Consider the following 15,580-nt stretch of genomic DNA (forward strand, 5'->3'; position numbering starts at 1 on the left):
TTTGGTTCACAGGAGACTATTTTATTGCCAACTTGAAGTGTTCCAAAACCACGCCACCTTTTCTGTCTGTTTGTTTTTTTTCCTTCCCCCCTCCAAACTAGGCAAGAGTTAAAAAAAAGTGTAATTACAATTTCAATAGTGATTTCTTTTAAGCTCTCAAGCATATCTCATCAACAGGATATACAGTACAGTTCAGAAGAGTAAACATTTTTAAAAGTAAGCAAACAACTTTTTCAACCAACATACACAATTTCTTGCTGTATTTATGCTGAACTCTCCTTTTAACATGGACAAGTTATGAAGTTAGTTTTCTTCTTCAGTACAACATGGACACAGGACTAGTACAATCCGGGCTGGTTTTGTTGTTGTTGAAGTTAAGGACAACTCTAGTGTGGAAGCCATGGTCCTGCCATCCATCTCCCTTCATCATCTCGCATAGCGCTTAATGTAATCTTCAACTTTATTCCGAAAGTCCTCCTAGAGGAAAGCACAGTCAGAATTACCGCAAGCATGTCAGAGAGGGACTCACCTAGGACTACGACGGTGGTGGATTCCCACATTAGCACTGGTGGGGTCAAATTGCCATCAAGTGAAAGGCCCCACCGCTCTCCCCGAGACCCAGTACGTGTTTCCGACACGGTGTATGAGAACTGAGGCGACCGCTCGAGTCCTTGCAAGCAGATGTCCGTGCTCCGCTGGGGACCTCCTCTGGGAACTGAACTGAACAAAGAGTTTGCCATCGCCAGCTACCAACATAGGTACAAACAGCCGGTGTCTGACAGGTCGCCGGTGCCAGGAGGCTGGGTCCCAGCTAGCGGCACAGCAAAGATCTGGCCATGGTTTTAGAGAAGGAAGGGAAGCTGTCCTCCTGGATAAAAGAGGCAAGGCTACGGCAGGAACTGTTACAAAAGCTGCGTGCCCTAAGGCAGCTTTGTCCCAAATCCTCATTCTGGCCTCCCCCTGGTAATTGCACAATATCACAGCTAGCACATAACTAAGCACACATAATCAATCACTGGGGTTTTTTTGGTCATTTATTATAGCCTAGAGAATTAAAAGTTCATCCTCCAAGTCAATCATTTGTTAAAGTGGTTCAGGGGGAACACGCTTACACCTGTAGACCTCCACAGAAAACCTACGGGACTGTTACGTAACCTCTGTATCTATGGAAAAGCACACATTTCTGGTAGTTTATCTTTCTAAAGCACAGAGATGCCAAGCGAGAGAAATTCTGACATCCTTTCCTTATCTGATACTTGTCCAAGCCGGGATGTCAGACAGATGCTACATTCCTGTAATGTTATTCTGAGTCTGAACCTCGCCTTGCACGCTTACAGCCTGTTATTAAATATGTTCAACGCAAACACACCAAGTGGCCTGTGCTCCAGATTCAAGTGGGGGGTTCACAGCAAAGTGCTTCTTGCTTGATTTCCAGTTCCCAGTTTTGCGTGCTGGCTAGAATATTAAAAAACCAACACACACAACAGATGAAGAGGTTTTGAACACGGTGTCCTGCTACGCTGGAGCTGCCTGGAGAGCAGGGGCCACGGAAGCCCTGAAATCCTCTGCCCACCAAGTCAAGGCTCTGCTTTTACTAGGAAGGGCACAAAGTATCGCTGCCACGACCTGACGGATCGCAGCAAGGCACGATCCTGCTTTAAACAACGTACCTTGTCAAAGAGAGCAGCTCCAGGTTTGCTGATACATAAAATGATGCCCTTGGAATGCACACCGAGTGTTCTGGTACAGTCCACTCAGCAAAGAGCTAAGTAAAATGAAGTTTACAGACAGAGCAGCAGTTCATGAATTTAATGCCCCATGTAAATAATGGCCATTCATTGTTCAAGGACTTTAATATCGGGTCTTTTTAACTTCTTTGTTAACAGTAGATAAAAGCTGAGCACCGCAATATGCACCATGACTTTGTACTAATACTGCTAAGAAGGTCTGAAAAGTAGCGAGTAGTCACTTTTAACTGCAAAGCTTGGTTTAAAAACAGGGAGAGCGCCATCTTCCCTTGCAGCGGCATGCAGTAACCCATTCTGAAATTTGAAATATATAGTAAGATACTTAAAATAGAAACAGAAATTGTCAAAGCTAAAATATCCCCTCCCCAAGCTAACTTTGCCTGCTTCTAGCTTGACTACATCAGCTGTGTGTCCCCTTTTTTTAAAAAATTTAGATTTCCCCCCCCTGTGTCTTGATCAGCATTTAGCAATACACTGCCACTAAAATTTTTGCTAGACATCGCATCACACCAGAATAAAGCAGTAATACAGCCCTGTATTTCCTTGGCCCCAACATCACGCTTCAAACACTTCCTGATCAGCTCCCTTTACGATGGCTTGGTTTTCTGCCAGTGAGTTTTTCCTATCAGCAAAAGGATAAAGGTTATCTCATGGTTAAGTCCCAAATCAAAAGATCAGAGAAGAACTACAATCCATCAGCAACGTTGTGCATGATTTCATTTTCCAACTGATGAAGCGCATCACAGAGACGTCCATGAACTATATGCAAAGTGCTCTGAATCTCAACATGGTTTTAAGGCCAAAAATATCATAGGCGTGGAAACAAAAGTATAAATGCGCTTTAGGGAAAGAACACTCACCGCTAATGGCTCTTCTCAAGAGAAGTATAGATCTGTGTTTTGGAAGAATTAAAAGCAGAGAGCGTAAGTTACAAGCATGCCTTACAGGAAATCACTGTAAGATGCCTGACACCTCGGCATCGGGCAGTAGGAGGCCGGGTGCGGAGAGGAACCCTGCGAGGACAGAAACCAACGCTTTAGGGCTGCAGAAATCCCTTTCCTCCTTAGAGGCCTACAAGACGGGTTGCCTGCACTTCTTAGGTGAAAGCAGTAGCTTTTTTGGCACAATATGGCACCTTCTAAAGGCAATATTCTGCGTAGTGACTTTTAACTCTGCTGCAAGTACGCGCGTTTCCATACTCGTACAACTGTACATTAAGTGTGCTAAGAAACTAACACTACAGAGCTAATGCTGTCTTCATTTTAAATAAGATTTCAGATACCAGGCAACTTCAATCCTTTGACGACAGTTATGATAGCCAAGTATCACGTTAAAGTGTTTTTGAGTAACTACTTATAAACAGCACATCTATTACAGTGGCACCCAGATCTCAGGCTGCCTCAGGCAAGAATAATCTCTAGGTACCTTGAGTCTGTTAAAATACCACATGAACAAGAGAAAAGTGACCTTTTGAATTTGTTTTCAGTGTTGATACTTTGTGGACTACGTTGATGCAAACTGGAACAATTACTCATAATGGCAAACGATGCTGGAAACCTCATTTATTGGTTATGATGGTCATTCTCAGTATTATGGACTGATGGCTCACAGCAGCAACACTCACTGTCAGCCCATTCTTGGGCAGTCACAACATCAGAGCGTGTCGGTCACAACACTGTACCTGATAAATGAAGCCTTTTGGACTCATCATGTTACTAGGGTATAGAGCTAAATAAAAGGCTGCTAGCTACCAGAAGGCAAAAAGACCCACCTTGGCAATACCAGCGATCTTTCAGAATAACCAAAACAGCGACACTTCCTAGTAGTTTTTTGCTTGTTTTGCAGCCATCCAGGGTCACTAACGCTCTTAGTTACAATCCCCAATGTAGTGGAAACTGAATTAATTAACCAAGGGCTTGATTGTACGTTATTTCCTACTCCTGTGTTTCTCTGAGAGACAGGTCACTAAAAGAAATTGGGCACAAGGCTAAGAAATACCACTGGACATGCAATAGGGCCAACTGCATCTTCGCCGTATCTACAATATTCAAGAGCAGTGCAGCACAGACAGCTCAGAGCATCCTCTGCTTTTTCACTCGCACCTTTATGAGGTTTTCAAATGGGAAGACAGGCTCTCGGCAGTGACTTAACAGAAGCAGGACCTCAGCGAAGAAGGAAGGCTCCAGAAATCCACGCTGTCACTTAGGCTGACTCGCCAGATGAAGGAACTGACAGCGTTGGCAAGAATATATTAACACGGTACCCGCTGCATGTGAACCTGGCTGCTGAACAGGAGGTTCTCATCCCATAGCTGTAATACTCCATCTTCACATGCCATATGGCTTAACAGTTCCTGATTAACAGGGGGCACTTTTCTATGTGCACATCTGTTTATGTGCAGTACTGAATAATCAGAACTAAAAAAAATTAATCAGAGCAGCACATATTCTGCATTATAAAGAGGCGCATATAAAATCCTGCTAGGAATGCTAAGGGAAAGAAGAGGAACTCATTTCACAGGGAGTGGAGCTGGAGACGCATTGTTCACCTGACACGTGGATGCTGTGTGTGGGAGCACCCATTGCCACGCAGTATGTACCTGCCCTGCTACTCTCTGCGATGCAAAGCAGTGCATTTTACCCTCTCTTAACTTCCCGTCAAGGACAGATGCTATGTGTCAGGACTACCAGAAAGATGGGCTAGAAGGCAGGTTGTGCAAAACATCTACTTTAAAAAAAAAACAACCAAAGCCTACCCACTTGAATGGAGCTTCTTTCTCTGATACTTTCTGTGGCTGACTCCGAGGAACTGTACCCAGCCCCGAGACTGCATGAGTGCCCTGAGCCCCAACCATCATTTGACACCAAGACAAACACTGATGAGAAAAAGCATACCACGTCCCGTGGTCTTGATGCTGAGAGGCAGAAGAGTCAGGTGGTTTGCTGCTGGAAATGCCCCACCAAAGCAGTTCATGTCAATGACCACTTATGCTCCTGCCAGAATGCTCATCTAGCTGATGGTGAAGACTGCTTTGCTCCGTGGGGTTTCTGCCACATCCCTCCGGACCTGGATCACATCCCACTGCTAGCTTGGCCAGAGGCACAGCTGCCTGCCTCTATGCTGAAGTAGTTTCCCATGTCATCAGAATTGTCAGGCCAAAGACTGATCAAGGGCGAGAGGGTTGACTGTTACTGTGACATTTTACTACAGAAGCACTGATACTGTAATGCATGAAACTTCATGAGAAACAACTCAGCCAGCCATTAAAAGCCCTGACAGGCCATCAGTGAGTGCTGGAAATACCACCCAGAGGAGCTTTTCAAAGGGGAAATCCAATTTTAAACTACCATCATTTGGCCTTCACCAACCTCACTGTACAGTATTTCTTTCACAGATTCCAAGACAGAAGATAGATGGAGTAAGAGACTGGCAAAACTGCCCTTGGGTTCTCCAGAGATGTGCTGGGTGGTGGGGAGGAACGAGGCTTGCGTTGGGTTTCTATCTGGGAGCCGTACCTGCCACCTTGCTGTGTTTAGGGTGGAAGGACACACAGACCCAACCAGAGAGGTCTGTGCCTGGTGCTAAGCCAGGAGACAGGCCGCCTCTGTGCAAAACAGAGCGGCATGGTTCAGGGACCTAAATTAGGCACTGGCTTCATAGGCAGTATGGGAAATTGAAGCTCAGACAATGCCAGTATCACCTTAGCACAATGGCCACCCCATCACACAGCACAGTAATGGGATGGACAGCACAAGTATCAGATTATACAATTCAACAAATGCCTTCCCCATACCTTTTAAAGGAAAAAAAGGTACATGATGATCAACTGGGAATAGGAAACTAAGAAAAATGTTAACAAAACAAAACATGGTAATTCTAAGCATACTCCAAAAGAGCACAGCAGGTCCTGTCCCAGCTCCAGCCAGATGCTAAGAGGTACAGATGAGCCCGGACACAGCTCCACGGGGACCGAGGGCCTCATCGCCCTGCCCCACATGCCACCCCTATAGCTCCCAGGCACCGGGCTGCAGCGTGTCCCCCCTGCCCCACCTCCGGGTCCCTGTCCGATCCCAGCCCTCACCCTGGATAAGGAAGACCCTGCTGGAAGTCCAGCTCTGAAGGTGCTCAGTTCTCAAATCCATGCATGAGAAGAAACCATTTAAAACGGGAGAGTTTATATAATTTTGGAGCAGACCCACAGCAGCTTTGCCCTGAGCTGCGGGGAGGTGAGAGGGAGAGAAGAGCGATACGTGAGTAGCCCTGTCAGAAGTATTTGCTGCATGAGTAATGCTGGCCAAATCACCACTTCATTTGATGAAAATCATACAGGGACAATCAATCGAAGGGAAATTCAAAATCCATCAGTGGATGAAGAGTATGGAATATAAGCCACGACATATTTCACAATATCATTAGCCGAAAACTGGGTTACAGCACAGACCGTAAAGTTAAAACATACATCCCATTGAACTTCTCCCGGGTGTATTTTTGTACTTAAACAAAGAAGTTTTGTTTATACAAAGAAGTTAAACAAATAACCTTAATGCAGATAAATATATATATATTTTAGTAAGAACTCTGGCCAAAGACATCAATTTCAAACAACTTAACTGATCTCATGATTTTTATTTGTACTATATGTTCTCACCAGACAGCATGAGATGTGCAATGATTTGCATTAAGAAAATATTAAAAAGCAAATCCTTATCTAATTAGCTTTAGATAAAAAATACTGACTGATGTAATATTAAAACAATTCACTTAAGTCTCAGTTGATGAACTGCTTGTCTTAAAAACATGCCACACTGAAATGAGATAAAAAAAAATATGGCAGACTATAAAAAGTTGTTACTACAAGCTATTTCACACTGAAGGCATAAACAACCCCAGTACCTGGCCAGAGTGGTAATTTATCACAAATTATGTATACCTCTGAGGAGCACTTGGGAGAGGATATATAGACAATCATGGAAACAAAAGGAAAACAGCCACCCCAAGACCCCGGAAGGGAATCGTGGTCTACAATTTGTAAAAGCATACTGAAGCACGCACTCAAGAACTAGGTACCTTTTCGAAAACTGGGGTTTGACCTGATTTGGCACCTCTAAGAGAGGAGACTTTATTTTTTCAACAATTTATACTGCACTGAGTTGTACTGATTAACTGCTTGTCTATGATTAAGCTTTTAATTTGAAAAAGAAAGAGGATCTGCTCAGTTATCCAAAGCAAACACAATACTTCTCTGTGACAGCTACCAGCAAAGTTTGGAAAAGTTGTAATCAAAACTTTGTCTCAGGAATCTTTTTTTTTTTTTTTTAATTTAAAACAAATATATACATAAGAATTACACAATAAAAAAAAACCCAAACAAAGCAGATTTAGCTCTTCATCCTTAATATACCCACTACTGGTACCACTTCACACACTGCAGTATTTGGCAAAATTTTTCTTCTTCTTACTCACAATACTGAGCTCAGTTTCTGCCTGCAAGTATGTCAGAGACCAGAGACTATTCCCCCCTCTTTGGGGGCTGCGTTCACAAGGCTGAAGGCCATACTGGCCAGTCCCTGCAGGAAAATGCACAGTGTACCATGTCTGTCCCTCGATCGTGACTACAACCACCCAGATACTGTGACAAACTCTGATCCACCTTCACATCATTTAGATTTACAATTCTGTAAAATTCAAACGGAGACAAAAAAAAGATCACAAAAATCCTCAGTTGCTCCTGCCCTTCCCTCCTTTGTGTTAAACAACAAAATAATAATTATGATAAAAAAAGCACTATTTTAACAGAACACTATTTTAATCCAAAGTTTATCACCAAGGTTAAATTCCAAACAATTTCTCTCAGGACCTTACTCGCAGTTTTCCTTAAAGTGCTGTTTAGTAAAGGGGTCTTCTGAGCACCAGGAACATGACATTACTCAGCTCCAGCCAAAGCTTTAGGAGGAGGATATAATAACCAGATAGATTTACCCATTAGCCCTATGAATTATATTTAAAGTGACCTTTTCTTTCTTTTCCATCTTGCAGGAAATAATGAGTATTCACACCCACCAACCCCCCACACCCACTCCCATTTAAAAAGTAGCTGAATGAAACCTCTGAGTAATACAAACATCTCAAGTATGAGGTGTTTTTCCAATTCATGCTCCTGCATTGCTATCATTTCCCTGTCATTGTTTTATTTAGCTCAGCCTCTACACCATCTGAAGAATTTTCCAAGCTCTGTAATTAAATTTTAGTTCTGTGAAGAAAGAAGAGCGGGGGGTGAAAAACCTATACATAGGTATCTCCCACAGGCTCCCGTGCCTAGCAGGTGCAGTTGAAACTGCATCGATTTTCACTGCTCCTGTTCTCTACTTCAGATTTTAAACACCGTTTCTAGACATCAAGCAATTCTGATTTGGCAAAATGATGAGAAAATGCTGTAGTACATCTCTTTGGGAGCTAAGTCCTAAAGAGAAAAAATGGTGGAATTTTTACTGCAAGGGAAAAAAAAAACAACAAAACACACACAAACCCCAAAAATGCCACTGCTGTTTTTATTGCGACTACTTGGAAAAAAGCAACATTGTGGGGAAGAAGAGAAACACTAAGTTTTGGACCTTTTTTTGAAAAATATCTGTACATATAGGTAGGTTACAGAATTGATGTGAAAAGCAGTGACCTGCCTGCCAGGACTGCCTCCAGGGAGAAGTCGAAGATGCATTGCAAAGAGAGCGAACCATTACCACGCTGAACATGAAGCAGCACATCCATTTGTTTGAGATTCTCAGATCTTAAGTAGGAACCATTTCCCTCATGCTTCTGCAAACTTTCTGTTGTTTGCCAGTGAAGCAAAGATAAAGGAAGAAAAGCACTCTCTGAAATTATCAGAAGAGGAAAGGGCTATGGATTAGGAGGCAGGGTGTGAAAGCTGCCAGGGTAGCCAGGGATAACTACATCTAAATCCCATTTGTGCAAAGGAGAGGGAACTGAGCCAGCTAAAGAGGGCAAAGCAGCTTCCCAAAGAAAATCGTTCCCTGGATCAAATGCAATGAGGGTCCTGACACTCTTGCCAAATCTGCCCTTCGACTTACAGAGCACCTTGGCTGGAGGCAGACGGTGAAGACTTCTCTGAGTCCTCTGGTCGTATGGCCGCAGTGCCAAATGACTTGGGATTTGCCCTGACTGTGACCGATTTGCTTATTACCATTTATGATTTCACCCAGGTTGCTGAAAACACAGAAAACCTCCTGGGAATTAAACCAGGGAGCACAGAGATTGCGCGGTCCCTCAGTGCCTGATGTCAGGCGCTTGTCTCCCCGCTCCTCCAACGCTCCTGGGGTCAGCCCAAGGCTGGCGCCAGGCACACTGGCCATCTTGTCGATACACTTGTTGGAAAGGGTTATAGAGAGAGCTCTTCAAGAAAATTACCTGAATCAGCCCAGTTACACTGATGTTAACCTCCTCTGCGCTGCAAACGCACTTCCACCGATGAGGATGCCACTCATTCCCAAGAGAGGATATGTCCTCGGGATCTGAGATCTTAATGGATAAATTACAAGCGCAGAGGAAATGGGAGCTGCCTGGGTCTGGCGAGAGGGTTTTTGCAAGTCATACTCTACTCAAGTCAAACAATGTTCAAACAAACCTGACCGGGCAGGTGAGGCACATGGGGTACTCAGCTCAAAGAGGTCAGACTCCTTGTTTGCATTCAACAACCCTCCTGTATGTTTCCGTTTTAAAGCCATGCATTTTTCTAAAGAATGCAGAACAAAAGCTTTCCTTTTAAGCCTCTTATTTGCCTAAAGCACGTAAAGCAAAAGCTTTAAAACATCTGCATTTCTTCCACATTTCTATCATTACCTCAGCAAGTCAAACCATCTGCAAAAGCTTAATCAACTTTGCTGAACCTAAAAGAGGCTCCATCCATAATCAAAGTGTTATGAAAGATGGATAATGGTTTCTATAAATACTTTTAGCATTAGAAAAGTAATGTTTTTCCTATTTACATCTGTTAGCACAATTAGCAGCTGTGCAGTTGCTCATTTGCACATGCCGTTTAATGTACTTTATGCTCACTTGGAAAAGGCTTCAAAGGCTGTAACACGGACATGGAACATAAAATGGGGAGGCAATCCAAGAAAAACCCCAGTGCAGTTCTCTAAATGCAGGAATACTGCAGAAAAACAAATATGTATTCTACTGTGGCTGCCACAATTTCAGTGAGAACAAACAACACCAAACAGGGTGGCTGGGTGTGCAGAGGAAGTGAAGGATTTACTGCAATAAATACTGAGATAAATAAATGCAATGACTCACAGGGAGAATGCTTATGAAAAGATGTTTTTGGACTGGGATGGTACTGTTGTTCTTAATAAGACAGTTAAGCTGTAATCAAAGAGTAATAAAAACCCCACAACAAAAATTAAACAGCTTCCAAAAAACCCACATCAAGTTTGAAAGTCTTTTGGGGCTAAATTCTTTTCCAGCATGGTAAAAGCTTGAAAAGCTGAGGTTAGCCTCGAATGCAGCAGATCCAAGTTCTTCCCTCGAGAAGCTCCTTCTGCCGCTTACTGACTCCTAAACCGTAAACGCGGCGTCCACAGGCACTTGTACTGGCTGGAGACCCATGGTCTGAAACAAACAGCTTGAAGAGAATTTCAGGACAATGAAGATGCTGGGGGTCTAGCTCTGATGCACACATTGACCATCTGTTATTGCCCTGCTGACGTCTTCGGGTGTCACAGCAACACACGCACGTCCCCATCATCGGCATGAAATTGAATTGGTATGTGGAGCGGCTGATGTCTGAGCGGTGGCAGCGTACGTCAGGAAAGCGAGGCTGCAAGTTCTGGATTAGTTACGAGTACTTTGGGATTCATTACAAATATGGGGGGAAAAAAAGTTTGCTTACACAAGAGATGACAGGCTTGTCTGGCCAAAGGTGAATATATACTTCAATTCCTCAGATACACTTTGTGGGTGCATTTAATTAGAACAATTCTTCAATGTTTTGTAACCGCTTTTAGAAGAAATCAGGAAATAGATACTCGATTCAGTATCCAGGAATAAATGCGAGTTTCTTATTTTACTTGAAGAAGGTTAAAAAAACCCGCACACTTTCATCACTTCACAGTTTTGTACTGTTAGAAATAAAAAGCAGTGTTCTTGAAAGTGTTCAGAACCAGCTACTTCCTATTAGGAAGAGAGATTTCAGGATGTCAAGGCTGGTGCAGGGCTATCAATTTAAACAAGGGAATGAGGGTGAGTGGAAAACCTCCTACTAGACAACGGACAAAGACAGATCCCAGTCCAAGAGAAGCTCAAACGTAAGTAAAACAGCACAGCAAGGATGAGACTACGCTAATTTAAGCAACACATTGACTCAAATATTCTACAGTGCAAACAACGTAAAAAACAAGGGCCTGACAAAGCCAGCTTGAAGCAAACATAATGAAAGCAAGATCTGGGCATGCCTCCCCTTGTCAGCTCTAATGATATCCCGGTCTTGACAAGTACTAAACAGCCTTTCTGTTGTCTACCCTTCCTTGAGCTAAGAGCCAACTGCCTCAACCGAGTTGTTGACAAAGTCCAGCACTGAACAAGTTGAAGATGAAAACATATCAATTTGCATCCTAAATTCTTGGACCCAGATCACAGATCAAAAGCCTGAGGAGTTCCTGGGGGCCCAGATCCATCCTGGTAGGTCTTTCTGAGTCTCTCTGGAAGAGCAGTGGGAGAAAACGCACACAGAATGGGTCAAAGGAATGGAGATGGCTGTCCTGAGTGGAGAAATCTGCTGTGTGTTTGCAGTACCAAAGGTAGCACTGGAAAGAAAGGTGAGGTCAGCATTCCAGTGTGGAATGCTGCAAGTCGTAGAGAGACCATTTGTAATGATGGTCCTCCAAAGCAATTACTCATACTTTTAAGTATGATGTATCAGTGTTACAAGCTCTGGGACAACCAGCTGAGATCTCTGGTAAAATAAACCGACACCAAGAAGAAACAAAATAGTTAAGAAGAGAGAAAGGTAGTAAAGAGGTCAAGTTATAGCTTACCTATGTCTTTATGCATTTCTTTGGCAAAGATTAATTGGATCATCCCGTAGAAAGAACTGTCTGGAGAGCTGTCCTGAAATCTCCTGACATACCTCAACTGGAGATGACGCATCAGGAAACCCAGCAAAGACCAAGGGATTCCTCAAGTACTGTCACAATCACCACGTTTGGCAAAACATTTCTTACGCTCGTGAGTTTCAAAACCAATACCTTCTTACTGTTTCTATGGGTATAGAAGCAGCTGTATCACCTCAAACTCTTTTCTGCCATAGCCCTGGATCCCACAGCAAACTCTTGGGAACTTTATTTTTCACTATAATTTCTTTCCAAGACTGACTGACCTCACAAACTTCACATCAGAATAATTCCAAGATCACGTGGAAGAATGAAAGTAGAGAAGGAGAAATCCAGTTTACAGACAAAGTGAAAACAACTAAAAATAGTAAGAGGTAAAACAATGAGACATTCAGACATTATGAAAAGGATAGCAGAATGCATGCAAGCAGAGCAGCTAGTATGATATGGTATACAATTTTACAATGGGTTTTACAATGCCACTCTTTCTGTAAACCTTGAGAATTAATAATGCAAGGTGAAGAAGCAGTAGCTTTAAAGCCTTGACCTCAATTATTTCTTAAGCAATCTTAATAGCATATATGTTTCTATTGCTGGAGTAAGAGCCAGCAGTACTGAAAATGAAAAAGTGAGAGTTGTGCAAAAGTCCCCTAAAAATTAATGTACGCAGTAGTGTGATTACTAATTACTTCAAATGTGGCTAAATACGGAAGAGGAAGAGAGACAAATGCAAGTAAAAATATGCAGATCTCGTGATCAGTATGAAGTAATGGAACTCCCCGCAGTGTTTGAATAGTTTGTGGGTAGTTCCCTTTACAAGAATAAAGCCTCACTTAGTGCGCAAGAGTCTATTTGCAACCCACACATTTCTACCCATACAGCTAGGGAATATCTAGCACAGTCATGAAAGGGCTTTAAAAGACACATTCAGCAAGCAAAGATAGCAAAATCTGACTGCTTACAGATTTGCAGACTATCATTACTATTCCCCCCCCCCCCCGCCCAAAACACAGCTTTTCTTTGATACTCTTTACCACCTCCTCTCTCCCAGCAAGAACTGCAGTTCCCTCACCCTCCTGCAGCCCTCCTGGGTTGCACCCAAGTCTCCTCGCCACCAGCTGAGGGAAAGGCGAAGCACATAGCCTGCTCCGAGCTGCGCGTGCCCGCACAGGCCCGACGGCAGCCCACCTGGAGCGGGTCCTGGGTGAGCTCACACAGCAGACTTTCCTGGTGGCTCGCTCACAGACCATCCTCTCTCTGCTGCTGCTGACAGTTTTGTGACAGTTACGAGAACTGGATGTAAAGACTCTGCTGCTCTGTCAAATTTGATGGAAATTGATGTCTGTGTTTAAAAGCTACGGGGATTGAGGAGAAGGCTGCGATGAAGGAAGGGGACAGATGGATGGCATCACTGCATAAGTCTTATTCCTTTACAAAAAAAGACTAAAAAGCAAAGCAATTGCTAAAGGTTCACTTCAGTGAAGCTCCAAGACAAACTGGTTAAGTATGGACTAGATAAATGGACAGTGAGGTGGACTGAACCAGCTGAAGTGCTGGGCTCAGGGGGTTGTGATCAGTGGCACAAAGTCCTAGTGGAGTACTCAAGGGGTTGATATTGGGGCCAATACTGTTTAACCTCTTCATTAATGACCTGGATGAAGGGGCAGAGTTTGCTGATGATATAAAACTGGGAGGAGTGGCTGATACACCAGATACGTGTGCTGCCATTCAGAAGGACCTCGACAGGCTGGAGAATTGGATAGAGCGGAACCTCATGAAGTTCAACAAGGGGAAATGCAAAGTCTTGCCCGTGAATAGCGCCATCCATCAGTACATGCTGGGGGCTGGCAAGCAGCTTTGCAGAGAAGGACCTTGGGGTTCTGGTGGTCACCAAGCTGACTGTGAACCACCAAAGAAGGCCATGAGCATCCTGGGCTGTACTATGAAGAGCATTGGCAGCAGGTCAAGGGAGGTGATCCTTTCACTCCACTCAGGCCTGATGAGACACATGCCGAATGCTGTGCCCGGTTCCAGGCTCCTCAGGATTAGAGAGATAGGGACTTACTGGAGTGAGCCTAGCAAAGGGCCACAAAGATGATAAATGAATTGGAGCATCTGTCATAGGAGGAGAGACTTAAAATCTGACTGTACATCGTCCTGGGCAACCTGCTCCAGCTGGCTCTATCATGAGCACAGCAGCTGGACTAGATGATCTCCAGAGGTCCCTGCCAACCTCAGCGGCTTCATGATTCTGTGAAATACCTTCTGAAAAAGTCTCAAGGATGAAGTTCTGGAAAACCTACAGTTACAGAACAAACAGCCCTCCTAATATGATTCAGAATCACTTTACTTGGTTATGCTGAGCAAGAAAGAACAAATAAATGTTTCTATCAAGACCTTTAAGCTTGTGTTTTTAATGTAACTGCAAGTCATTTTCATGTAACTTGCCAGCTGCGTAGCAAAGTTTTCCAGTGTCTCCTTACTCAATTTCATCATTATCCACCATTTGATATTTCTTCAAATTATTCTGCTGCTGTTATAAGAATATTAGACTGACAGACTCCAAAACAATATCCAACTTTTATCAGAGAAGTGAAGGGATAGAAAACAGAAATCCTTCAAAAATGACGGTGGCACTGAGGTTGACACATCTATCCATACCACAGTGATGCACCAAACATAGGAACATTTTGTTAAAGGTATAATTTTTAGTCTTGATGAACGGAGGAGGAAAGTGTCGGGCTTGTCAACTCAGTAATTCCTTTACTCTCAGCTCCACAGAAACTCTTTTCGTTCTACACCTAATTACTATTATCTCATATTCCAGTATGTTCAAGACCAGATTGTTTAGCTTATAATACCTGGACGGATTTCCCTCCTTCCCCTACCCAATTACAGTTTTACAGTTTAGGAAACTTTAATCAAAAAATTACTTTAAACCTGAAGTGCCCTGCAGTTCTGTATCTCTCCCCACTCAATAATTTACATTAATCATGTTAAATTGATTGCTTCTAATGATCAAGGCAAAAACTTTCTTTTCCTTTTCACCTATTTTAGTAGCTATCTGTATTGTACCTGCCTTGTTCAGGAAATTATCCTCCTGCTGGCAGCCTTTATTTTTAGAAAGATGGCCACAGATTTTAATCACACACAACAGAGAATTTCCTTTCAGCCAAGGAATTATAGCTGGGACTGCCTGTAGAATACAGTAATTATATCATGGATGAGTAACCACTCATCATAAGAATGAGTGCATGGTGTGGAGCCACTGCCAAGCCATTAAGAGCAACTCTCCCCTCAGCAGCACAAGGAGAACGGTTTCAAAAACCCAACTGAAGCCACTTTTTGTCAGTGTTACGCAGTGCCAAAGAGGGGCTCCTCAAGGGAGAATGGCTATCTGAACCAATTCAGACATGAGAGTTACTTACTCTTAGGAACTCAATCTTAAGACTCACACTGACTTCCTTGCCAAACATTCTCTACTCTGTTTATCACAAACACAGGCTGATTGTAGGGTTGAAGTTTCTAAGACGTGAGAAAGAAAACCCCTAGGACAAGAGTCTCAGCTGTGATTGCATCAGTGCAGCACAGTGCTGATTTAAACCACAGTCCAATCTCAGTTCTGAAAACCAGAAAAAGGATTTATTTTGCAAGCAGATAAAAAAAGCAGAATGTCAAGCTTAGATTACAAAATTGGTTGCTTCTTCC

General features: G+C 43.2%; 1 protein-coding gene across 1 annotated transcript in view; it reads right to left on the reverse strand.

Annotated features, from left to right (window-relative positions):
* Nucleotides 1-15,580, reverse strand: part of UBE2F (ubiquitin conjugating enzyme E2 F (putative)) — an 87,521-nt gene continuing 71,941 nt past the window's right edge. The window contains exon 10 of the mRNA XM_050900263.1: nucleotides 1-477. Coding sequence (XP_050756220.1) covers nucleotides 427-477 — 51 coding nt within the window. The 3' untranslated portion in view covers nucleotides 1-426. The remainder of the gene's footprint in view (nucleotides 478-15,580) is intronic.

This window comes from Gymnogyps californianus, chromosome 7 (assembly GCF_018139145.2).
Source record: "Gymnogyps californianus isolate 813 chromosome 7, ASM1813914v2, whole genome shotgun sequence".
Lineage (NCBI taxonomy): Eukaryota > Metazoa > Chordata > Aves > Accipitriformes > Cathartidae > Gymnogyps > Gymnogyps californianus.